The following is a 26,919-nucleotide window of genomic DNA, read 5'->3' on the forward strand; positions in this document are numbered from 1 at the left end:
CCTAGCACACCAAAGCAGCACAGTGAGCAGCTTGAGGAAAGCATAGAGTCTAATGTATGGGGACAGGAAGACAGAATAAGAGAGAGGGAAAGAAGGTCCTGTTGACTGACCTCTTGGGAGAAATCACTCTCCCCTCTACGTTATGGCAGGAAATGATGTACTGGCTAGAGGCAGTACATCAGACAAGGGCTCAGGGAAAAGAAAAAGTTAAGTGACAGTAAAGGCTTGGCATACATTCTAATGTTCTTAGTACAACCTCTTGGGAGTAAAAAGTTGGGGAAAACCTGGAAAGGGGAGGCCACTTACTAGGCAACCGTGCCTGGGCCTGAGAGGTCAGTACCAGCCTCTGAGGAAGCACACTCTGTTGGATGGTGTGCGAGGGGGCCTGGGGCTGGGGCTGGGTCTGGCCTAGCTGGGAGGCCTGGGCTGAGTTCTGACCCCGCTGTTTCACAGGATTGGCTGTGCTAGTTGCTGTGGTGAAGGTCGCTGCTGGCTGGTGTCTTGGAGCACCGGTAGGAGCCTGAGATGTCTGAAACTGTGCTGCGGCCGCTGTAATCAATAAGGTTTGTTTGTGCAAAGCTGTTAGAGGTTCTTAATCAAGGACAATATTTCAAACCGGTATTTTAAAGAAATAAAAAGGAAAAAAAATTATTTTGCATTTTTTTCTCAAATGAGAACTCCTCTCTTTTCCAGGACAGGCCTAATACAGCCTATGGAATATGAGAGAAATACTGTATTTTATTAATTCTTACTAAATATTTTTACTTAAGAGCTCATCAACAATCTTAATAGTACATTTTCAGAGTTGTGGGAAATTAATATTGAGACTAATCCAATCATGTTGTTAACCTAAACACTGAATACAAACTATTTTCTGAAGAGTTAAGTACAAATATAAATTTCACTTTCATGTTTTTTCAAAGGATCCTTGTATCCAGGGATAACTGATTTTGTAATCTGCACCTCAGGGAAGTTTGATGGAAATAAGACTGAAAACCTTATGCTTGAAAGTTAAATTATACTTTTACTTTTTTGCCATTTAATTCTATCCCTTTTAAAAAACACAATCCATTTATATTTAAAGATATCACACAAAATTTACAAAATCAAGATTATGAGGTTTCAATAATTTTAAAGATAAAATACACATCAAACATGGTTAAATAAACACTTGCCTACACAAGCTCAATTTTTGCTTTATTTTTCTGCATCACTATTAGTAAAAGGAAAATTCCAGATAAATGATCAATTCTGTCATTTGGCCAAAAGAAAGGCTCAGAACAATATATATTGTATCTCCAGGGTGGTGAACCATGTGGACAGCTTCCCTCATATGTATGCATGTAATTACAAGGCCTACAGCAAAACCATTCTTATAAAACCACTCTAAAAAGTTAGCACTTAATTTGATCCTTGGGAACTTCTGGGAAAAAAAGAAATGAAGCTACTACAGAAATACCTTTTGCATCCTGATTGGCTGAGAACGTGGCAATAGGTGATCTTCCTCGAACTTGCCCCTGGGATGTTACGGCGGCGGCAGCAGCAGCAGCTGCTGCAGACACTGTACGTGAGGAGCTCTGTGTACTTGGGAACACTACTGTTCTACCCTCAGGCTTCTGTCCATACTGCACAGGTTGAAACAACCTACACACACGTTTACCAAGATAAAATGCAAAGAGCAAGTTAGAGTTCAAGGACAACAGAAAACATATTCTTTCATACAAATGAAAAAGTACTTCTGGTTGCAAAAGGGTCTTGTTTATGAAGATTTAAAACATGTTTATTCCTGATTATAAAAAGATCATATATATATATATGTATAAAAAAAACTCTTGTTGCTATGAAGGCTTATTGATATTGGGTAACTGTACATGAATGAGTCAATTTCAAACATCACTCAATTTCAGATATCAAAGAAGCAATTCCATTTAATTTCAGCAAAATCTCACTAATTTGTGCTCTCTGAATTATAGAGTAACTCTTAAAGATTCTCTTATTACTTTCAAATACATAAATGCTTCCAAGAAGAGATCTTATTGGTCTGCTTTTAGGAAGTGATATGACTGATCTGTAATTAGCAGTACCAGTTTTTACAAAAATAATACACAAAAGAAACTAAATGCTTCCTTAAGTGAGCTATATATACAGTGTCCTCTACAACCTGTCACTAATAATTTGCATGGAAAAGTAGGACCTTCCAAAAGGTGTTGAGATAGTTTAAAGGTAAAGTTATACCTAGCACAGGTCAAACAAAGGATTCTAATTTCCAAATGATGGTAGTCTACATCACAGAGGTTTTGCTACATTTCAGGATACTATTAAGGAAAGGGAGTAAAAAAGAAGGGTTTTGCAATGGAATATTTATTAATCTGGTTATTAATGTGCTCAAAGTCTAACAGTTTAGGATATGCTAAAGAGTAGGGCTAAAACTTCGGGCTAATAACAATTTACTGAGTACTAGGTTTTCTTGGCAAAGATGTTAGAGTGGTTTGCCATTTCCTTTTCCAGTTCATTTTACAAATGAGAAACCTGAGGTAAACAGCTTAGTTAAGTGACTTGTGAAGGGTCACATTGCTAGTGAGTGCTTGAAGATAGATTTGAACACAGGTCTTCCTGACTCTAGGCCTGGTGCTTTATCCACTGCATCACCTAGCTGCCCCTACAGATTATGATATAGTGGATTTAATTTCACCTTTTCTCAATGACTTGGTGTCTTCAGTATAGAGGATGGAGGATACCTAACAAAGGCTGATAAGAATTTAATTGTCAGGTATCTTACAAATCTAATCAAAAGCTCTTTAAACTAAAAAAGATGAGGAAGGGAGAAGATTATCTGTTTATATCCCCCAGGTTAGGTACTGCAGAGAGTAACTACAAAGAAAACAGAAATACGGTAGTGGAAACACCCATCAATTCATAGCAGGTCAAATACAAAAAAGAAGACAAAAATGAAGCCCAAGGTCTTAAATGTCTGTACAAAATGCCCAAAGTTTAGGCAACAAACAAGAGGAACTAGAGGTACTAATCAGAGAGAACCTAAGAATTCATTCATTCTAATCTCTTCACTTTAGCAATGAGGAAACTGAGGCAGCTGGGCCCAAACAACTTATTCGAAGTTATGGGGCTCATTAACCCTAGAATACTGGTGTCCTGAGTAAGCCTAGGTTGCTTCCACTATACCACCAAACAATCCCTTAATCAGGGAAAACCTATCCTCTTCTAAAAGGTGGGAAGAATTTCAGCACTGTCTTCCTACTAAACATTTTTTATTATAATCTCACATTTAATACACAACTTACTTGCTTGGCTTAAGTTTCACTGCATTAGGTCTGGCTGGTGCTGGTGATGAACTGAAGATTTCTTCTATAAGTTTTCGAGTTATCTTTTTCTTTGACAACACTTGTGCCTCATAGTGAGTGGTTTTATTTTCTAATCCAATTAGATCAAATATGGAAAGATCTGCTTCCTAATTTAAAAAAAAGGAAAAGAGAAGAAGCACTTACCTCATATACTCAGTACCTTTAGATGTCAAGAAAATAATGTTCACCCTACTGGCATCTTGTGACCTGCTGGCATCCCTATCCCCTAGACCCTCCCCACTCCAATGTATTTAGTACTCTGCTGCCAAACTCATCTTTTTGCTCTCCATATGCCACACTTACCTGAAAAGCATGCAACAGATTTCTATTTCCAAACTATTCTAGCTAGCTCTTGAGGTGCCTATTCCAAATGGGCTGGTTCCCTCACTATGTCCCTGCCTTCTCCCAGCTCCCCACAAACTAAATAGCAGCAAGTCACTGTAATCTTTCCCAGCCTTACACTGACTCCCAAGTAAGAACACTGAGACAAAAGAAGTAAAGGATATCACTAGGCTCAATACTATTTACGAAGCATCTGTTATGATATGCCTGTTATCATAAGCTTTTTAATACTTCCTTAACTCTCCTCTTTAGATTGGTTATTTTAAATCCCTTACTGACCTCCCTGAAGTTAATAGCAGTTATGGAACCTAAAGAAAAGTTATATGCTTATTTTATAAAAAGTAAATTGGTGGTGAGGAGCAAGAAACCAGACGAAAGAAATATAGTGACCCCTATATAAAGCAAATAGATCAATATCTGAGGCTGGAAAGAAAAAATGGGATGGCCAACAAGATGACAATAAATTTTCCAAGGGGTTCACACAATGGCAGGTGGTCTAATGTTGTGGAACAACAATGGAATTACAGATGAGGGGAACATTAAACATTTTTTCCTTTCACCTGGAATTCCCCACCCCCTTCCCTTCCCACTATTTTACTGCATTTTTCTATTGTGTTGCTTCTGTTAATCTTATCTGGAATACAGTGCATACCACAGGGCTAAGCATACATCCACCATTCAATAAATGTGATGGTGTGACAGAATGACTTTAGAGAATCCCACTCTAAACACTGTGGTTTAGTTCAGGCAATCATTCTCCAGTACAAACTAACATCTCCACAAGGTATCCACTCCTTAAACACACACACACTTCACTTCTACTGTTTTAATAAAATTTATGAATTTTCTACTCACCTTCCAAAAACCACATTCCAATGCCTTTAAAATCAGAGAAGCAGATCTATACTCCAGTGTTTCCAAAACATAAGAAGAGCCGGGAAGCCTAGGATCTATCAGACCAGGATGATTGCATATCCTCTGAAGTTTCATCAGAATATTCAGCACATTGACAAAATGTCCACTTTTAAGAGCCTCTTGAGTTCTGTTCATTTAAGAAAAAGAGTGATAAGCTATCTAGTTCAATTTACATATGGACTTTCAATAGATTATTTACTCTTCTCCTATTTACTGAAAAATAATTATGTATTACATTCTCTCCAAAATAGGTTAGCAACCGCTTAAAGGCATAATTGTCAAGTTTGGATTCCTACCAATTCCAATGTTTATCTGTTGCAGAAGAGGAAATGTTGAATGTACACTCCAAACCTGCAGAATTACATTCCCAGACCAGAAGGTTTGGAAGGGATCAAAGGTACCTTAGAGATCTCTCTTGGTTCAACATCCCCACCTCCTCTTCCTTCCCCCCATCCACACAGCCAGTTTTACAGAAGATAAAATTGAGGTAAAAAAGTGGGAAAGTGAATTTTCCACAGGCACTAAGTTAGCAGTAATAAGTAGCAGAGCTGAATTTTCAAAAACCAGTCCTGTGCCTCTGAATGCAAAGCTCTTCCCACTAAAGCAAGCTGCATGAGTAAGGACACTTACTAAGTGAGTCACTGTACAATGCCATTTCTTTTCAAGTCACCTTATAACATCATGTCTCTCTCCCTGCAGTGGGTGCTCTTACCTGGGCTGCAAGATAACATCCTCATACAAGGCCTTCTGCCGACTGGAAAGGCGACACTTTAACACATGTTCGTATTTTTTTGTCAGCTGCTTGTCAACATCCCTTTTAGTTCTTCTCAAAATAAATGGCTGAGTCACCTGAAAAAATATAATACACACTTCCTTGTGAGTCTTCTTCTTAGGAACTATGCTACACATTCACTTAGAGCAAAAATTAATTTTTAAAAGTAGCTGAAAAAAGTAGCATGACATACTCTGTGCAACCTTATGACCACTTTATGGTAGTAATCTTGGCTCTCCTCATTAGCTGGTTTTACTGGAAAGTTCTGATAAGGTCTAGAAATTCCAGGAATCAAAAAGTGTACCATGGTCCACAATTCCATCAAGGTGTTATGCAAAGGTGTGTCTATCAGGAGCAGACGTAACTGGCTATAAATAAACCAAGAAATAAACACTGTTTGAAACACTACCATACATAATTTTTTCTGTGCTAAAGATTTTAAGAAAAGAGTAAGCAGCCATCTTTTTTGGGAAATGTATGTGTAGGCCTGCCTGGAAGAAATAAAACAGACAAGATAACCTAGTGAGACTTCTATCCCTGCTGCTCTATAATTAGAACTGAAAAGTAACTGTAGAGAATTGACATTTCTTTCTTTCTTTCTTTCTTTTTTTTTAAGGCAATCGGGGTTAAGTGACTTGCCCAGGGTCACACAGCTAGTAAGTGTCAAGTGTTTGGTCTGAGGCTGGATTTGAACTCAGGTTCTCCTGACTTCAGGGCCGGTGCTCTATCCACTGCGCCACCTAGCTGCCCCTAGAACTGACATTTCTTTAAAAGACAACTTTTAGGGGCAGCTAGGTGGCGCAGTGGATAGAGCACCGGCCCTGGATTCAGGAGGACCTGAGTTCAAATCCGACCTCAGACACATAACACTTACTAGCTGTGTGACCCTGGGCAAGTCATTTAACGCCACTGCCTACCCTTAAAAAAAAAAAAGACAACTTTTAAAAATCAACATGCATTTAATTACATAAAAGTCCAGAATTACTTAGAAGAAAAAATACTTTATTGAAGTGTCCAACCTTCGTAGATTGAAAACTGCCTCCCAGTGCTTCTCAGTCATGTTCTTTACTTGTTGCATCTCATCAATGACTAAATATTTCCACCTCACTTTCATGAAGGCGTGATGGCCTTTAAAGAACTGTTTATAAGAGGTTATGCATATGTTGAAGTTGTTGGGTTCAGTCCATTCCTGTAGTATACAAAATAAATCTTAAACATTTTGTTCTGATTTCCTTTTTTTTTTAAATGGACAAATATTCCTAAGGATTCCAAGAGCAATTCCTTGCTACAGAATTAAATTAGTCACAACTGCAGTCATGGAGTTCCTTAACAACTGGCCCATATCTATACAGAAAACAGCAAATGGTTTCTATTTGGCATTTAAGTGCCATTTTCTAATGTAGTCATCCCAGGAACTTTCACTGACTCATTAAGCAGAGGATTGGCAGACATTATCATATCAGAAACCACTGATTCCCTCTGAATTTTGGAAATAAAATTATCAGAGCCCATTCTATGGTGCCATGTGAGCAACAGCAAAGATGGTTTACAAAGATATTAAAGTGAGATGAAATGTGACCGTAACCTTTAAACTTTGTGGAGAAGATTCGTGTTTTGGGATGGGAGGGTTCTTAACCTTGGGTTCCATAGACTCCGAAAGGATTCATGGACAGATTTCAGAGAGTCTGTCAACTTGAATGGGAAAAAAATATTATATCTTTATTTTCACTAACCTTTAGTTTCCTTTGTAATTTTATGTATTTTATTTTACTCATTTAAAAATATTATTCTGAGAAGGGGTACATAAGTTTCACCACAATGACTGCCAAAGGGCTCATGCCACAAAAAAGATTAAAAACCTATGAATTATATGGTCTCTGCAGACCTATCTATTGCTATGATTCTATGCTATCATAATAAACTAATGGACAATCTTAAATTGTAGGATTAATAATTCAAGATGTAAAAATAAAAGTTTTAGTGCAGACTTAAGGCTTAATAGCTTAAGCCCAGGGGCAAGGAACCTGAAGCCTAGAGGCAACACATGGCCCTCTAGGTCCCCAAATGCAGCCCTTTGACTGAACCCAAACTTCACAGAACAAATCCCTTTGATAACAGGATTTGTTCTATAAAACCTGGACTCAGTCAAAAGGCCACACCCAAGGCCCTACAAGGCCCCATGCGGCCTCAAAGCCACAGGTTCCCCACCCCTGGTTTAGGCTATTATATGAAAAGGCCTTGCTAGTAATTTAGGAATTTTCTTTTTAGAAAGGAAAGTCAATTTTTCAATGTAACTGCAGTCTTCCGGGTTGGAGAGTGGCAACAGGGAAGAAATGGGTCCAAGTCGTGCCTTTGACAAATATCACCCATCTGTGTGACTCTGGACAAATCACTCTTCACGTCCCAAGCAACTCTCTACAACTTTAAGCGGCAGAACAGTTAGCTGCTGGTCTGCACTGGCTGAGTGAAGGTCATCACCAGAAATTCCCTATACCAATATTTGAGATTCCATTAATTTACCTACTACACGCCAGGCACTTCAACAGACTCAAGAGAAATACATAATGTCTCCAAATTGTAAAAAGGCAGTGCTCCAAAAATTCATAAAGTGGTTATGGGACATTAAGGACATTGTTGTTATAGAAACAATGCCATAAGTGGTGGCTAGATTCCTAAGGCTAGTCCCAAAAGCCGTTTAACTTATAAATACTGTATTTCAGCTACATGATGAGTTAGATAGTATTCTTTGAGGTGCCTAATCACCACAGACAACACTGTACTTCAAGGATCAGTGATTTTCTAAGTGCAGAGTAATCAACACAAGGATTGCAAATCATCCACATTTCAGTAATAGGTTTCTATAGCTAAAACAATTAATCACCTGATGGCCAACTCTGGTCGTAAGACTGAACTGAGCTAAACTGGTACTCAGAAAAGAGACTGTAATCTTGAAAAGTTGGTAGGACCTGAATTTGTGCTCCACTGGCAAAGCCTTCTAGAATCCAGAGTTACCACCTTCACATTACAGTAAGGCATTGAAATAGTACTTTCTTAAGCTTCTGGCATTTTATTGCTAGGGAAATCTCTTTAATTTCTAATTCCTACTGACTACCTGTCAAGAAAGGACACAGCAACTAGAGGAATATTTTTCATAATCCAGGCAGAAACCATATCTCACCATACACACCTCTCCCATCTATGCCATCCCAGAAATCAGACCATTTGTATGTATACTGGATCTTTGCAAATCAAAATCTCTACCCTCAAAGAGCTTACAATTCAGTAATAATTTCACAGAATTACAGCATCTCACAGTTGGAAGGGCCTTCAGAGGCCATTTCTTCCAACCTCAAACCCAAACACAACCCAAATTCAAGAAGCTGGATGACCTTCAAACCCCTGCCTTAAGACATCCAGGAGAAACCCAGCATATTCCATTATACCCTCTTTAAAAGATGTCCTCTGAAACTATAAAATAAGCCATTAAAAATTACATTCTTGGCCATGTGTTATCTCAGTTTTATACTGCTCTTATAAACATGAATTTCCTTTTTAAATTAAAAAATAATAACAATACCTGTCTCTTTGCTTTAAGTTCTCTATGACTGCCAAAGTATAAAAGGATTTTTAGCCCTGGGCACCAACGTTTCAATTCAAGCTCCCATTTTAGCATGTTGCAACTTCTCACAACCACAAGGTGGGGCCCCCAGTTACCTGCAAAAACAAAGAGGATTCTCACTGTACAGAGCTGTGATAGGGTTTCAAACATTTTAACTAAAATGCTAAATAAATTGTAAGATCACAAATAAATGCTAACATTGAATAGGTAGAGTTGTTACTCTTTAATGTTTACCATTAAAAACACTTATCTCATAAACAAGGGTGTTCTTAGCTATGCATTGCCACAGTTTGGAAACAATCCCAAGATCTGATCAGATGCTAATTAATAGGTCTGTGATCACATCAAGGCGCAGGTATTCCATCCAACAATGAAGATCGGTGACTCATGTCTGCCTGCACAGCCTGTGTAACTCTCCCATGTGACTCTCATCCACATTCTCCCATAATAATTACCATTAAAACACCTACTCAGTTGTTAAGAGGGGTAACTCATGGCTAAGAGCACTATGTTCTTATAGCGTTTAGTCAAAGGATGTCAAACTATATTCTTATAATGATAGTCAAAGGATGGGCAGACAGGGGTGGGTTTCAATCTACATATAGGAGGGAATATCCACTCTGATGGGATGACAGATGCACTGGTTACTAAGTTCTTTGTAAAGATGAGGCAATCAAAAGTTTGGAGAGTCAACTAAGTCTAAGGTTGGCCAAAGATCTTTGACAACCTCAACTAAATCTATACAAAAGATCATCCACTTAAAGTCAAGAAGCATCACTGGGAGCTAAAGAAATATCATACATGGTCTAATTTCTTGAAATTCTTATTTGCTAGGCTAAGTGCTCATACTAGTGTGAATAATCAGTCAATAAATATTTATTAAGCATGCACTGTGCTAAGTGCTGGCTTAGCTGAATAAGTGAGTACCTCCTTCCATTTAAAGCCTATATCCATTCTATCTTCCTCTCAGAGAGGTGAAGGAAAGGAGAATTCTCACTTCTCCAGGTAATCAGCTTCTCTATCTAACACTATAAAACCAAGGAATCATCTCTATTCCTCTATCCTAGTTATTGAAAACAGAGAGGAGGGAAAACATGGCATCAGGTGCTTAAATGATACTGCTCTCTACACAATCACAGGGCATGTGACTGCCCACTTTCCTTTGCCTCTTACATTGGGAAGCAGCATGTTATAATGGTAAAAAGCAATGAACCAGGAGCCAGACCACCTGAATTCTCCAAGGTCTATGGGATAAATCACTTTGGCTCTGTGAGTTTTGGTTTACTCATTTATAAAATGTAGATAACACGTGTACTCTCTACTTCACAGAACTGTTGAGAAAAGTGCATCTTAAACATAAAGAATAATAATAAATGAGACTTATGATTAGCATCATCACCAAAAACATCAAGAATAAAAAAGTATATACTATCCCAAGATCATGGACTGAGACGCTAAAGAAACCATAAAGGCCATCAAACTCAACCCCTCATTTTTATAGATGAGGAAACTGAGGTACAGTTAAATGACTTGACCAAAGCCACACAGCTACTAAGGATATGAGGCAAAATTTGAACTCAGGTCTCCCTGACTCCCAACTCCAGTGCCCCAATCCATACTGCCATGAGCTTGACAATGTGAAAAATACTGTAAATAATTTCAGCATGTGTATATTACATAGATATTCCTAATAAGAAAAAAAATTACACTGCTGTATTTCAAAATACTTATTTCTTTTGCTTTGATTAGGAAACACTATATAATTGTGCCTGCATTTCATAAGAACATTTAAGTTTCATGAGAGTCAGTGTGGTAACACAGTGGACAGAAAAATGATGCAGAAGCAAGGAACACCTGGTTTCAAGCTCCACCTCTGACACAACAAAGCTACATGACTGCCAGCCAGGCACTTAAGCTCTCAGTTGCCAGACAACTCTCTAAGCCTAAATTGAAAAGAAAGGCACCAATCTATACTGGTAGAAGTTTCATTCCAGAGTTGATATTACAAAGCCAGTCCCTATCCCTAGCCTTATCACAATTTCAGGTTCTGAATTACAGCATCAGGTCTGTCAACATTTTAATAAGTTAAGACTGTAAAGAGAAACATTAAATACTGCTTATTCCAATCAAAGTTTAAATAGAAGAATAATTCATTTTTTTGCTCACTGTTCTTCCTACTAGGACGATAAGAGTTAGCACAAGACTCTGCAGTAACATTTCAGTTACTAGTAACGTTTGTTCAAAGTTTCATGCCCTTACATCATTAGCCTGAGGCTATGTTCAGGATTCACTAAAACACCCACCCACACACTCACATGCATCCCTACTCCCCTTCAAGTATGAACAATTAAGTAAATCATGAAAGAAAAACTACCAAAAAAACAAGGGTATGAGCCTAGAATAGTGCATCAGGATAAGAGCATTAGGGTACGAGAAACTAGAAACTTAGCTGGAGGGTTACATTAGCCATAGAAGAAAAAACACACTGAGTAGAAAAGGAAGGCTAGCTGAAAAACTTACAGTACATTTGGAACATACGGTGCAATTATCCCTCCAGGTACAGTGTTCCCCATGATTCACTGGGTTATCTCGGTGACATGGGAGGAAGGAAGGAGAAGCTGAATAGAAGCTTTAAAAGTCCCAGAGACGGGGGTATTTACATTAACGCTACATACTTCACATTAGTCAAACTCTGGGTTTATTATTGGATATTAACTGATTAATATAGGACTTTAGCCTGATATTGAACTACACACACACACACACACACACACACACACACACACACGCCCCACATACACTGAAAGACATTAAAAACTAAAACCCTTACCTTCATTACAAGCTAGATGTGCAAAAAAGGCAATGACCTGCACAGTCTTGCCCAGCCCAGCATCATCTGCCAAGATGCCATTGAGATTCTTCCTGTAGAGTTTGGCTAACCAGTCCAGTCCAATCTTCTGGTACTCTCTTAGTGCTCCGTACAACAAAGACGGGGTATTAAAATTGATCTGTAGAAATCACATACAAACTATTAAAGAATGCTACAAAGACAGGCATGTGGAACACCACATATAACGTCAGGCTTTTACCACAGTTTCAAAGAACTGCTTTTTTTATTAAGACATTACTCTCTGGGAGGAAGCAAAAGGAATATACTGTAAATTGTAGGTGATATAAAAATAAAATATATCCAAAAAAAGCTTGTTTTTGAAAAGCAAACTAAGAAAAATAAGGAAGGATACCTTGTAGAAAACACAAACAGCTTTTTAAAAGATTATTAAAATATAATTTCTTAAGTATAAAGTCACCAGATCCAGGAAGTTAAAAAAATTATTCTAACAAGAAAAGTACACTGTAAGCTTTTATGTCCTATTTAAAATACCAAGAAAAAGTCACTATATTCACATTATCTGTTGCCTTTTGGATTAGAAGGCAAAAATTTGTTGGGGGAAAAGGCCCACCCTTTCCTCACATCCTATCCCTAGACCCTATTTGCTCTTCCCAGCCTTTATATATAAGAACTATAAGCATTACCGAGGTTGTGATCCGAGCACTGCCCTTGGGCAGTACAGCCTCTGCCAGAGCAGCTACTTCAGTAATGTCTCTTGTGTTTGGTTTCATAATATTTGGTCTCTCCACACCTTTACACTGATCGATGATGAGAAGTGAATCAATGAGAACCATTTCCTTCTGACAAACTCTGTCACCTGTAGAGTCTTCTGTGTCTAGAAAATGCAACAAAGTTCGTGAGACTGCAGCAAGTCATAATTTTATGAATGGACTTCTAACATCCAAAAGGACAAAGAAAAACAATACACTGCAAAGAAAGGATGAAAAAGAAGACAATTACCTGCCTCAGACACTCATAAATAAAATATTAAAATATTAAAAATAAATAAAAAGGTAAAAAGATGAGCTGTTCTCAGAGAAAGTTAAAATCGTGAGCTCCCAAAAACCAGGTTTATCAAACCTGACCACACCAAGATAATCCAGGACAACTCCTTGCAGTCAGTGCCCAACATACTGAAGAAGTGTGCAATATGACTTTTTTATAGCTGTGTAACAAGTGACTAAAGGAGCAATATAAACTTTTGCACTAAAATTAGGCACTAACCTCCCAAATGAAAATAACCCAAAGCTCCAGCAACCCCCTGCAAATAAACAACACACTTCTTCCACAGTGTGCAGAGAGGACAAAGCACTTCACCACCTACCCAAATGTGAAGCTACATAGAACAGACCCTAATTTTCCCTGAAAGCCTATCTGTACTTGATACTCCAGCCCTACTGGGCCAACCAAAGCCCTTGTCCACAGATAAAGAGATTTCCTTCCCTCCAACCTTTTGTTTCCCTTCATCCATACAGTCCCCACACATTTATGTTAAAACAGCAACCATAACATTTTAGCAGGAGATTAGAATAAACAGCGACTAAATGCCCATTAGTGGTCTGATGTCATTGAAAGAGATCTCCAGTGGACTGTCAAGGAATCTGAGCTCAACTCTATGCTTTTTACCATTTTTATCACAGACTTGGATAAAGGCATATGTGATATGCTCATCAAATTTCCAGGTAACACAAAGCTAACAAGAATAGCTATCAAGTTGAACGATGGTTAAGATACAAAAAGAAAAAAAAACAGGCTACAATGATAGGCCTCATTTGAGATCAAAGTGAAGAGTAATAAATGCAAAGTCTTACACTTGGTTAAAAGAGTCAACTTCACAACTGGCAAGACAACAGTTCATCTGAAAAAGACCTGACAGCTTTAGTATACTGGAAGTTCAAACTCAACTGTGCTATGGAACCCAAGAAAAGGAACATACCAATGAAGAAGAAGAGAAGGGGGGAGGAAGAAGAAGAGGAAGAGCAAGAAGAGAAGGAAGAGGAAGAAGAGGAGGAAAAGGAAGAAGAGGAGGAAAAGGAAGAAGAGGAGGAAAAGGAAGAAGAGGAGGAAGAAGTTTCCAACTGCTAAAGCAAATGCATAATTTTTCAAACGCTATCCAGTTCATTCTCTTATTCCTATTCAATTACACACCCAGTTCACCCAACTTATATCTGTCCAAGACAAATGTACTGATACACAAACTCAAAAGAATGACCAACCAATTTTCACATCATAATATGTGCAACAGGCATTTTATCCATTTAGTTTTCTCCTATATGAACTATCAGATACATCTCTTTTGAATAATCACAGATCTCACTGAGAAGGTTCTCAGCACAACATCATCTGAAATAGGAGCTTTTGGAAGACTTCATACTCTGGTCAGCAGTAACCAAACATGACTTCAAAAGACTGCTGGTGTAAATTTCTTGACTCTTGACAAACATATATGATAGACCAGAGTCTACCCAAAGTAGATGTGTTAATTTATTTTGCTTAACTATACTTCTATTAGGAAAATTATAGCAGTGAAAAAATAAAATAAAATAAAATAGGAGGGGAATTCAGAAGAGGAACAAAAAAAGGTAATTTTATTACTACAGTATTAAATTTAATATTCACTTTTTTAAAAGAAACTGTGCCTAATGGGGGAAAAGGACCTACTCACCAACAATTCAGGCCTTACATAAGACATCCTCCATAATAAAGTTGAGTATCTTTGGCAGGTACAAATCTCCCTGTTTTATGCCTCAATTGAAGTTACTGATTGAAAGGTTTGTGAACAGTTATTATGATGGCTATTTACCATATATATGAGATAATCTTTTGAAGGAAAGACTTTAAAGATTACCTTTGCTCAAATGAAAATATATGCAAAATACTTTGTAAATTTAAAGCACTATACAAACTTGGCTAACATCACTACTGGGCAATTAGGTGGTACAGTGGATAGAGTGCCAGGCCTAGAGTCAGGAAGACTCATCTTCCTGAGCTCAAATCCAGCCTTAGACACGCAATAGCTGTCAGACTCTGCACCAGTCACTTAACCTTGCTGGCATGAGTTTCCTCATCTGTAAAATGAGCTAGAGAAGGAAATGGTAAACCATTATGGATTCCCAAGAAAATCCCAAATGGGGTCATGAAGAGTTGGACATGACTGAAATGACTGAACAACAACAACAAGAACATTACTATTGTTAGTTGTTCTGAGTCAAGGGGTTTTGTTTTCTGCTTTTGTAATCAACAATAAAACAATTACAGTGATGAAGTTTGGCCACAGAGAGGAGAAAATGCAATTCTCTCATCTCTGTCCAAAGGTGGGGAACCATCTGGGTTTTGATGAATTGCTTTTTTCCTCTCTATTTTTTATTCATTGTTACACGAGATGGTTCTCTGTGGAGAGAAAGAGAAAAAATGAATTTGCAAATAAAAATAATATAAAAAGAGAACTAATAAAAAAATTTTTTAATAATCACCATGGGATCTTGTATTCATTATACTTTTCAGCCAAATGAAGATCTATAAAGATGTGGCCTACACTAGAAAATTATTTATTTCCTGTTCCTTTCTGATATTTGCAATTCACATGCAAATTATTCACATCAAGATTTTATGAAGATGAGAAAGTAGGCATGAGTAAACAGTTATTGATGTTCTTGTGACTGCCTTTTGAGAAAAGTAATACTGTACATGGTTTTTCCATTCTAGTGCCATCTCTTGCCTTCCTGAATTAATCTTGTAAAAAGATCACTTAATGCATTCAAGATTCTGTCTGAATTATTTCTTCATATATGTGGTCTGGTTAAGCTGTATAGCATGTTTGATACTAAGGTGTTAGGGTCCAAATGTGGTTGGCTTTTCTGGATTTCCTAATAATGAAAAAATTTATAATTAATACTGACCAATTGCTCCATCTTATCACTAGTCTTTGTCCTTCTGCCATTTTATGAACACACTTGGAATGTCTTAAGTCACTTGAGCCTCAATGCAAGCTTTCATTTTCTACTACTTTTCACTGTTTGTAAGTGAATAATGTTTATAATCTTCCACCATCCTACTTCTTAGGGTTTATATTCAAAACAAGTACTGCCTCTGACTGACTTCCTTCTCTTTCTCACAAGATCAGAGCTGCACAGACCAAGATAATTTCAGAGCTCTTTTGGCTGCTAGATTATGGCAATTATTTTCCATCAGTTAAAAATCTACAGGAAATGGTGATACGGTCCATATTTCTGCTTTTTTAAAAAAATGTTAATTTTTCAACATTGACAATTCATTTTTAGAGTCAATGGAAACTTTTTCAATTGTGGATATTCTTAGGGGCAGCTAGGTGGCGTAATGGATAGAGCACCAGCCCTGGATTCAGGAGGACCTGAGTTCAAATCCGGCCTCAGACACATAACACTTACTAGCTGCGTGACCCTGGGCAAGTCACTTAATCCCACTGCCCAACCCAAAAAAAGACCCAATTGTGGATATTCCCATCTTTAGATTTCTAATTTGATGATGATACTGATCTTTGCTCTAATAGATGATCTTATTGCATACAAACAAATGATTCTGATTTAATTATCATCTTTATGCTGAAATTTTCAAATCTACTTAACAAGCCCAACCTCTCTGCCGACCCCCAATCTCATACCTCTAGCTGTCTCTCAGACATCTCAAGCTGGATGTCTAGCAGATATCTGAAGCCCAAGATGTCTAAAACAACTCATTCTCCTCCCCCAAAACTCTTTTCTTGTATTGTGAGATTTAGTAAACCATTGTATCAGAAGCTGTTAGAAAAGCAATTTCTCATAATCTGGAGGTGATCATGAATTATACTGTTAAAAGAAAGGAAAAAAAACAAATTGAAAACTGTCAGGCCATTTTATCAACCCTGCTGACCATCTGTTGTGATATTCTGAAGTACTGTAATTTTAAAAAATCATAAATTTTCAGGTTTGACTATATTTAAAAGGTAAGTTTCACCTAAAATTATTTGGTTATCACATATGAAAATTTTAAGAATATTTGTTAAATTATTAGGAGTTATTATAATAAGGCTAATTTAATTGGGTCTACTTTGGGCATAGCTTCACTTAGAATTTAGTTGTGGTAACTGGGAATTTATTTTGCTTACGGTACTTCTAGGATTCATGATACTTAAAAGACATTTTACACCATCTTAGCTTTGATAAATTAAAATTTGAAAGATTTATTTTTGCTTTAAGGGTTGAAAAAGAGATATATGTCAGTTTAGAGGTTTCCAGCTAATTTACTTCATGAAAAGTCTAGTGATCATCTTTTTATACGAGGGTAAATTTTAAGCTGTTTATGAGAAAAATACTTTTAGAAAGGAATGTTTAAGTAAAAATCTTTTATCTGTATGTTTAAGTTATAATCTTTGATGTAATTTTTAGAATGCCTGATAAATTTTATTTGTCAGTGAATTTATCGCAATAATTCGATGGTACTGCTAACATTTGTGTCCAGTCCTACTGTGATTAGTAAGACTTTACTGTCTGAGGTGAAACCTTTTTGGGGGCCCCTGAATATTCCTTTTTGAGCTTCATTCTTAGGTTTGTTGTGTCACTGGGCCAACCTCAAATGAACACTTGAAGAAAAATATCAGCAGTCAGCAACTCAATGGGAGTAACATCTGAGAACTAAGGCTAGTGAATATCTATCTCTGGGAATAAGGTAGGGAGGGTTACCTTGTGAAGGCTAAACTTGGACTCTCTTAATTCATTTTCTCATTCAAGAAACATGCTTGCTTGGCTCCATATGCTAGACTTATATTGCGTAGGCCTTTAGGAACAATACTGATGTGTTAAATTTATGTCCCTGTTTCTTCCTCTTACAGCAAATCTCTCTAAGGCAAGATGAGTTGTGATTTTTTTATGATGAATCTCTTATTGCTACCAATGTGAGTTTACAGTCGATACTTGTTATTTAGGATATGTAATTCTTAATACCAAATCTACCCAAAGCTGTCATTATTAGAACTTTCTATTTAAGACCTTGTGGGACTGTAACTGATATTATTATTTTGAGTCTGACTCCAAGTATGATCATCAAGGAGTGCTATTAAGCCAATGATGCATGATGCCAGCAAATACCCATAAACTGCAGGTGGAATTCTCATGGGAATGGTTGGGAGAACGACTCTAGGTATGGACTGCAGTAGGATTCTCCTGACTATTTCCCCGGGATGACATTTCCTCTTGCATGGAAAATATCCCACCGAGTTGACTTTAAATGCAATTGAGCATTTATATATGAGAAGTGACAGTCAAGACAGGAGAACATTTTCCCTAACTGTGTAGCTGTGTCCCTCTTCTTTTATAGCAAATTTCTATATCATGTTAGGTGAACAGTATAAACATAATATCAGATCTTTTAGTCTAACACGGAAGCACTTCTGAGCTTCTATAACGAGATGTAGTTACAAGATTTGAGCTATCTGGCATAGAATTTTAATCCTTTCTATATTCTGAACAACTGAATATTTAACCTTATCATCTGTCATTAGTTTTATAGTCCCATGTAAGATAAGCTCCTTTAATTTCTCACAATGGTATAGGAATAACTAGGCAATGATGTAAAGAGTTGTGAAACCAGGATAAAATTCTGTTATTTAATGAAGTTAATATCATAACTGTCTCAGTTCTGGGTTAATGAAAAGAATAGCAGCACAATTAGTTATCTCAAAAGAAGTCTGGTTTGTGGTCTATCTTATAAATGCCTCAAAGAGACATCTACTTAAAGAAAGATCTATTATTAGGGGTTATTCATTTGAACATGGCTAGAAATTCAAAATGTCTTACTATAAACAACTTATATGTACTGTTCTTAAATTAGATATTTATACATTTCATCCCAACATCTTTTGTTGTAATTGTAGTTAGTAGGGCAAATTTGGAGAGAATTCATTAGAATCCATCTTCTTATATAAACTGTCCTGTTATTAGCTCCTAAGCAGAATCTCATTCTCCTAATGGAGGAATGAACAATGCCAAGTATAAAATTTGGGTTCTAATTTTCAGTTTGTATTTTAGTTTCATACATATATTAATATGACAATTAGCTAACCTAAAAAATATAAATTCTCTGGTCTAAAAGTTTCCAAATTTGATTTTCTAATAATAGAGACATAAGATTTGAGTTAACTCTAACTAACCTGGTTACTGGTAAAGCAAATTTAAAATTATGTTAACACCAATTTTGTAAGAGATTTTTAGTAGAGAAGGGGATCTCTATAAGTGACCTGAACCAGAGAAGCCAGTCAGCTGGAAAATGCTCTGAGACTACACCCAGACTAGATTGTGTCGGAAGAACCAGACAGCTGTATGAGATGAGACTTCTGAGCCTTAAATGGACAATTTTATATTTTTTTACTACTCACTTTTTCCCTATGTGCCTTTTATCTATAAGGTGTACCGAGCAAAGATTGTCCCCTTTGATCTTGTCAATGCACTGATTAATCTCTTTCTTTTGCTCCTCACATTGTTCCCCCTCATAAGCCCCATAGTTAGAAACCCTTGATGAAGTCTTTCCCATATCAGTTAGTGGTTCATTGAGGAGACTCTGTCTCTCAATACAATTAAATGGGAGAATAAGAGAAATTATTATTTCTCTCTTAGATTAACAGCCAATTATTGAGATTAAGATTTTTTTCTTTCTATTTCTTCATTATTCAGAAATAAACCCCTGTAGGTTATACAGCCAGTCTTTGAAGGACATTACTGACCTTGCCCAGAAAGTTATATCTAGGTGAACTGTTACCACACTCAACTAGAAAGCCTTACAAAGAAAATCTAATCTAGGTGAATTCTGGCCCACTGTGTTCTACTCAGAATGGCTTGTTGGCCTGGGGGTAGATCTCTTTGTCTAGATTGCCTGAGGCTAGGGGCGGCCTAGGAATAAGAAGTAATCAAAGACACAGTTCCCCCAGCCCCTCATTAGACTATATCTACCTCTCATTATAATATTCATTCTCTCATTTTAATTGTTATCCAATCAGAGTTGATTGCCACCTGTTGGGAATATCCATTTTTCCAAGGGCATTATAAGCATTGAAGAGGCCTCCAAGATTCATCTTTGGTGTCTTTGGTTTATGAGAGAAAGCCAAATGATCATTCTTTTATTAATTATTTGCTAGCCATAATTAATGAAATGATTAATTACCCAGAAATTACATCTCTCAGAGACTGTTCATATGTCATATTCTCCCACCCTCCTGTCTTCCCTATTAGTGTAGAGGGAATATCATTCTTCTAGTCCTTAAGACTTGCTACCCATGAGTTAACCTGGATTCTTCACTATCTTTCACCCCACGTATCCAATATGGTGCCAAGGCTTGTCAATTTCACCTCTTCAACATCTCTCAAATACATCCTTCTACTGTCTCCTGACACTGCCACCACCCTGGGACAGGCCCTCACCACTTCATGCCTGGATTATTATAACAGCCTGCTGCTGGAGTCTGCCTTTCTCAGGTCTCTCCTCATTCCAATCCTCCATTTTGCCACTAAAGTGCTTTTCCTAAAGCACGGGTCTAATTGTGTGACACCTCCTAATCAATAAACTTCAGAGGCACCCTAATGCCTCCTGCAGCAAATACAAAAGACTCTGTTTGGCATTCAAAGCTCTTCATAACCTGGTTACTTTCTACCTTTCCAGTCTTCTTACATCTTATTTCCTGACAAATACAAAATAGTGACACTGGCCTCCTAACTCTTCCATAAAGAAGATCATCTCAAGGATCTGGGCATTCTCTCTGGCTGTCCCCTCATGCCAGGAATGCTCTTTCCTCCTCTGCTTTGACTATTGATCTCCCTGGCTTCCTTTAAGTCCCAACTACAATTCCCCCCTTCTACAGGAATCCTTCCCTAACTCTTAATTCCACTGCCTTTCCCGTTAATTACTTCCTATTTATGCTGTACACAGCTTGCTTTGTATATATTTGCATATATTGCATATATTTGTATGTTGTCTCCCCCATTAGATTCATTCTTTTATTTACTAAACATTTATTAAGTGTCTACTATGTGCCAGGCACTGTAAGCACCATGAGCTACTTGAGTGCAGGCACTGTCTTTTGCCTCTTTTAGTATCCCCAGTACTTAACATAGTGCCTAGCACATAGTAAACACTTAATAAATGTTTACTGATTGATTGTTTGAGAAACAGAAAAGAGGTCAGTGTCACTAGACTGCAGAGAACTCGATGTAAGAAGTTACAAAGGGATGATGGGCTTTAAAAAGCCAAAAAGAGGATTTTATATTTGATCCTGGGAATAACAGTGAGCCACGGAAATCGATTCATATGGGAAAATAACATGGTCAACATTATAGGAAATATTTCCTGTTAATCCTGTATATGTCTTGTTTTCTGTATGTTTGCATGTTATCTCCTCCTTTAGATTGTTAACTTCTTGAGGGCAGAGACTGTCTTGTGCCTTGTTTTTGTATGCCCAGTGCTTAGCACAGTACCTGGCACATAGCAGGTGTTTAATAAATGTTTCTTAAATTGAATTGATATGGTTGCTACATCAGTATACAGTTTTTTACTGTCTAAGATAAAAAATATGTTTAGTGCTAAAAAATTTAGGACGTTACTCAGTGCTTTCCACATCCAGTTTCTTTCAAATCTTTTTAGGAAAAAAGTATTCATCATTTCTTATAGAACAACAGTATTCCATTACATTCACATACCACAGCTTGTTCAGCCATTCCCCAATTGATGGGCATCCCTCAATTTCCAATTCTTTGCCACCACAAAAAGAGCTGCTATGAATATTTTTGTACATGTGGGTCCTTTTGCCTTTTTTATGATCTCTTTGGGATATAGACCTAGGAGTATTATTGCTGGATCAAAGGGTATATGCACATTGTTATAGCCCTTTGGACATAGTTCCAAATTGCTCTCCAAAATGGCTGGATCAGTTCACAACTCCACCAACAATGCCCTTTTGCTCCAATTTTCCCACATCTTCTCCAACATTTACCACTTGCCCTTTTTGTTATGTTAGCCAATCTGATAGGTGTGAGGTGGTACCTCAGAATTGTTTGAATTTGTATTTCTTTAATGAATAGTGATTTAGAGCATTTTTATATGACTAGAGATAGACAGAGGTATAAGGCTTCTGAGTAGTCTATTGGCCTTTTCATTTCTCAATCATAAACCATATTTTCCAATATATTTTTAAAGTAACTTCTCCTGCATCCATCTTTCCATTTATAAGTTAAAAAATATCCAAGTTTATGTTGATTTGGTCTGGAGGTTCCAATGAAGTTGTTTGTGTAATTTTCTAAAATTTCATCCTCTGCAAAACATGCTAGCACATAAATCAATTACCTTTGTAATTGTTTTTGTTCTTATGCTCATGAGTACTACATGATAAGATAACCAAGTGTATCATAAAATAATTCAATTCATTATACTGGCAGCTAGGTGGCTCAGTGGATAGAGTGCTAGACCTGAAGTCAGGAAGACCTGAGTTCAAATCCAGCCTCAAACACTTACTAGCTATATGACCCTAGGCAAATCACTTAATCTCTGTTTGCCTTAATCCACTGGAGAAGGAAACAGCAAACTACTCCAATATTTTTGCCAAGAAAAAAGATGGACAGTACAGTCCACAGGGTCACAAAGAGTCAGAAACAACTGAACAACAAGAGGTTCATATTATACAGAAGGGTGAAAGACAAAGTCAGTGTGTAACAGTGTGGAGGGAGATAACAAGCCAGGCTGACTAAAATGAAGAATTCATGAAAGGCATCAGTCAGAAAGTATCTGCTAAGATCCCACTATGTGCAGTCACCGTGACCAAGGCTGAAGGTATAAAGAATAACCATCTCTACACTCAAGGTGCTCACACCCTAATCTGACTGCGGAAGACTACAAGGGCCAGGCTGAAGATTTTTCATGCTAACAGCAATGGGATGACATACAGGTTTTTTGGGTAAGAAGGCAGTGACACAATCACATCTCTGTTTTGGGAACATTTACTTAGCAGCTGGAAAATAAAGACTGAAGAGGGGAGAATACTCAGGAAGGTCCATTAGGAGGGCATCCCAATTGTTCAAGCCAGAAGTAATGAAGGCCTGCAAACAAAAAGAGAGACTACAGGAACAGAAAGAGGATGGATGCAAGAAATGTTGAGGAGAGAGAACTGACATGACTCAGCAACAGAAAGGCTGTGGAGAAGGAAAGAGAGGGAAGAGTGGGAAGAGTAACTCTCATGTTTTAAATATGAACAAAAAAGAGAAACTGGGAGTAGGGAGGAGTTTGGGGAAAATATAGTGAGTTCCCTTTTGGACATGCTGAATTTGAGATGTGGATGGACTTATAGGCGGAAAAGTCCAGTAGGCATTTGGTAATGTGGGACTCCAGTCCAGAAAAACAGTTTAGAGCTGTATAAGTTGATTTGAGAATCTACTGCACTGACATAATTGAAGTCACTAGAGCTGATAAAATTACTTAGGGAGAGAAGAGAATAGGGTTCAGGACAAAGTTTTGGAGAACACAACTGTGGAAAGCCAAACAGAGAGTCAATCAAGGTAAAATTGCCATGCAAGAAGATGGGTCCAGTTAACATTATGTAACACAAATTTACAGCAAAAACAAGCAGGACGGATGCATAATGATGTCCAGGAGAATAAAAATGCATACAAATAGGAACATATAAGGTGGAACACTGGGGGCAACTAATACCTGGAGGTTTGGCAAAGTGTGAGTGGGATAAGATGAAGGGATAAGAGATTTAAGAGTAGCTAATCAACCAGAGGGTAAAACGTGGGAAAGGAAGGAAGGAAGGCAGATAAGACAACAAAAAAGAAAAAAGGGCATCTACCACCTCTGGGCAGAGGAGGAAACCAAATTTACTGACTACTTTGTTACCCTCTTCACAGAGAACTCGTGAGACATTCTTCCTTTTGCTTTCTGGTTTCACTTAATGAGAAACTATCTATAGTGATGGGATTTTGAGGGGATTATATGCTAACTCAGTGGTCATTAGACACTGTTCTTAGCATCCTCTGTTCCCTTTTCTACCATCCCAACACCATTATTAAAGTGAAAAATAGGGTGTACAAGGCTGACACTAGCACTTCTGTTTCTTCAGCTATCATAGCTAAAGAACACATCACCTACAGCGTGATGATGGGCTTCTACCATTCTTGGCTTCCCATAAGAGGCTCCATCTGTTGCCAACTCTGTACTCAAAGCATTTCCAGCTTCACAGAATCTGTCAGAGCATATCTGAGAGAGCCTGTGTAAACCCTCCATACCACAAAGAGGCATCACAGTGAGAGATATACAGCATAGATTAAGGTAAAATAAATTCACCAATGTTCAGAGCAAATATAGCATGGTATAAATGTAGAAAGAGAAATTCAATGTCCAACAAAGCAAAAATAAATCCTCCAACTACATATTCAAGTGTTCTTCAGATCTAAATATAAAATGCTTTGGTCTAAAAAAAAAGAGGGGTAAAATCAATATGATTAAATACTATTAATTCAAAAGTTATCACAAATGGTTTCTTTTCCATATTATTCTTCTATCACATCAAAAAATAAAAAAATAAAGTTCAGTATGATAAACCAACATATGTTCAGGTCGAATAGCTCTATAGATACACTGGTACTTAAAGCCAAATTAAAGCCTACCTTCTTCTTCACTGGTCTCTTCACTCTCAGGCTTAGGCTGTGGCCACTGAAAACTTGGCATAAAGGCACCTTCATATAACTTTACCAGGTCAATTAAGGGCAATTCAGCTGAAAGAAATTGAGGAACCAACTGTCACACTAATTGTTTTCAAGGAGAGTATTTTCACTTAACACAAAAAATGTTAATAAGAATTAATCAAATCGGGGTAGCTAGGTGGCACGGTGGATAGAGTACCAACCCTGGAGTGAGGAGGACCTGAGTTCAATCTGGCCTCAGACACATAATACTCAGTAGCTGTGTGACTGGGCAAGTTACTTAACCCCAACTGCCTCACACCCCCCCCCAAAAAAAGAAGAAGAATTAATCAAACCAGTGAAGAAAAGCTAACATATTCATAGACCAAATTAGAAGGGAAAAAAAAGAAAAAAAAGAAGAAATACTATCATCAATTGAGATCAAATCAGATAATATTTATAAAGCACTTTGCACAATGCCTTGAACATGCTTGTTCCCTTCCCTTCTTCCCTACTTTTGCAATTAATTTAGGAAGTTAGGCATTTATATGCTAAATGAAATTAATTTGGTTGCCTGTTGTAATTACAGTGTAATGCCACTGCAATTACAATACATAATAATAGATATAAATCTGGAACAAAATAAGAGTAACAGTAAAATTGAAATACTGAACCATAAAAGCACAGACATAAATGACATTAAAATGGCTACACAGTTCTGCATCTATCGCATTACCCCTATCCTGTAACTACCACTTGTTGTTACTGTTGCTGTTCAGCCGTTTTTCGGTCACCTCCAACTCTTCAGGATTCCCACCGGAGTTGTCTCGGCAGACACCGCCGTGGTTGGCCACTTCCTTCTCCAGATCATCTGACAGTTGAGAAACTGAAGCAGGCAGGGTAAAGTGACTTGCCCAGGGTCACACAGCTAGTAAGTGTCTGAGGCCAGATTTGAACTCAAGAAGATGAGTCTTCCTGACTCCAAGCCCTGTGCTCCATCCACTGCACCACCTAGCTGCCCCAAATACTATAAGCACTTGTCTCAAAAATGTTGGTTAAATAAATATTTTGTAAAAGTGCTAAAAGACAGCCAATTCTAAATATACTTATATCAGTAAAGAAACATAAACAACCAAAATCAAAATTACAAAGGTTTTAGTACTTAAAATAAACAGTCTGTAAAAATCATTTATAGTTAAATACATGACCATCAAATAAAAGTATTATGGATATGTACAGGAAAATGCCAACAGAAAAAAAAGAAATTAAAAATAAGGACTTCATTTTATAGACTGTGAAGCACACTCTAAATGTAAGAAGGAATACTTGTAAACAGGATTTAAAAGTTCAATACCATACTGTTGTAAAACTAAGCTATATAATTCTAATATACCTTCTTTGGCTAAATTAGAGAGTTCTGTTTGATGGTCTATATTTCCTTCATTTGCCTCTTGCTCTTCAATTGTCTCCTCTTCATCTTCCACTAAAACAAATATGAGCAGAAGAAAAAAAGCCAGTGTTAAAATGACCACCTCAGGACTCTTTCTGTGTGCGTGTGCGTGTGTGTGTGTGTGTCTGCGTGTGTTTATGTGTATAAATTCAATATTTAATGCATTTAATGCAAAATTTAAGGAAATTTCCACAATAAGCATCAAGTGGCTACAAGTTTATTTTTAAAAGGAATCTAAATTAAAAGAAATTAAAAATAAGGACTTCATTTTACAGACTGTGAAGCAAATACTTTTAACACAAATATCACTGATTGTAATTTCCAAAGTCAACCTGATGACTGAGATCCAATTCAATTCAGTTTAACATTTATTATGCCCCTACTGTGTACACTGTGCTAGGCACCAGGAAGACAAAGGCAAAAATGAAACAGTCCCTGCCCTCAAGGAGCTTCCACGTTCACAGATAAGTAAATACAGGCTATATGGAAACCAAAAAGTGGGAGGGAGCACTAACAACCAGGGAACAAACAAGGAAAGGCTTCCTGAAGGAGGTGAGCCCTAAGCCAGGAGCTCCAAAAGGCACAGTGAGGCATGCAAGGCAGACTGCACAAAGGAATGGGGAAGGGCTCTGGGAATCAATTTTAGATGTATTTAGGAAAGGATACGCTGATTCCTCTGGTAGAAAGAAAAGCTCCCTGAGAGAATTCATTGTTTCTTTTTTGTCTCTGCATCTCCAAAGCCTACAATAAGGCCCTTGGTAGATAATTTTAAAATGTTTGTGGACTAACTGATACCAAGTTCATGATTCTATAGTTTACCCTAGAAACAGTGTAGCACAGTGAATAGAAATCTGGCCTCTGAGTCAGGAAGACTTGGGTTCAAGTCTCACTTCAGACACAT

At 37.4% G+C, this 26,919-nt stretch overlaps 1 protein-coding gene across 1 annotated transcript in view; it reads right to left on the reverse strand.

The window, feature by feature from the left end:
• The window catches only part of EP400 (E1A binding protein p400), a 262,063-nt gene that overhangs the window by 171,800 nt on the left and 63,344 nt on the right, over nucleotides 1-26,919 (reverse strand). The window contains 12 exon segments of the mRNA XM_078154252.1: nucleotides 307-549; nucleotides 1,460-1,644; nucleotides 3,300-3,466; nucleotides 4,557-4,743; nucleotides 5,329-5,465; nucleotides 5,582-5,756; nucleotides 6,408-6,577; nucleotides 8,966-9,102; nucleotides 11,838-12,015; nucleotides 12,542-12,732; nucleotides 24,554-24,661; nucleotides 25,962-26,051. Of these exon segments, the coding sequence (XP_078010378.1) occupies nucleotides 307-549; nucleotides 1,460-1,644; nucleotides 3,300-3,466; nucleotides 4,557-4,743; nucleotides 5,329-5,465; nucleotides 5,582-5,756; nucleotides 6,408-6,577; nucleotides 8,966-9,102; nucleotides 11,838-12,015; nucleotides 12,542-12,732; nucleotides 24,554-24,661; nucleotides 25,962-26,051 (1,968 nt within the window).

This window comes from Phascolarctos cinereus, unplaced genomic scaffold (assembly GCF_003287225.1).
Source record: "Phascolarctos cinereus isolate Bilbo 61053 unplaced genomic scaffold, phaCin_HiC Scaffold_4;HRSCAF=312, whole genome shotgun sequence".
Taxonomy (NCBI): Eukaryota; Metazoa; Chordata; class Mammalia; order Diprotodontia; family Phascolarctidae; genus Phascolarctos; species Phascolarctos cinereus.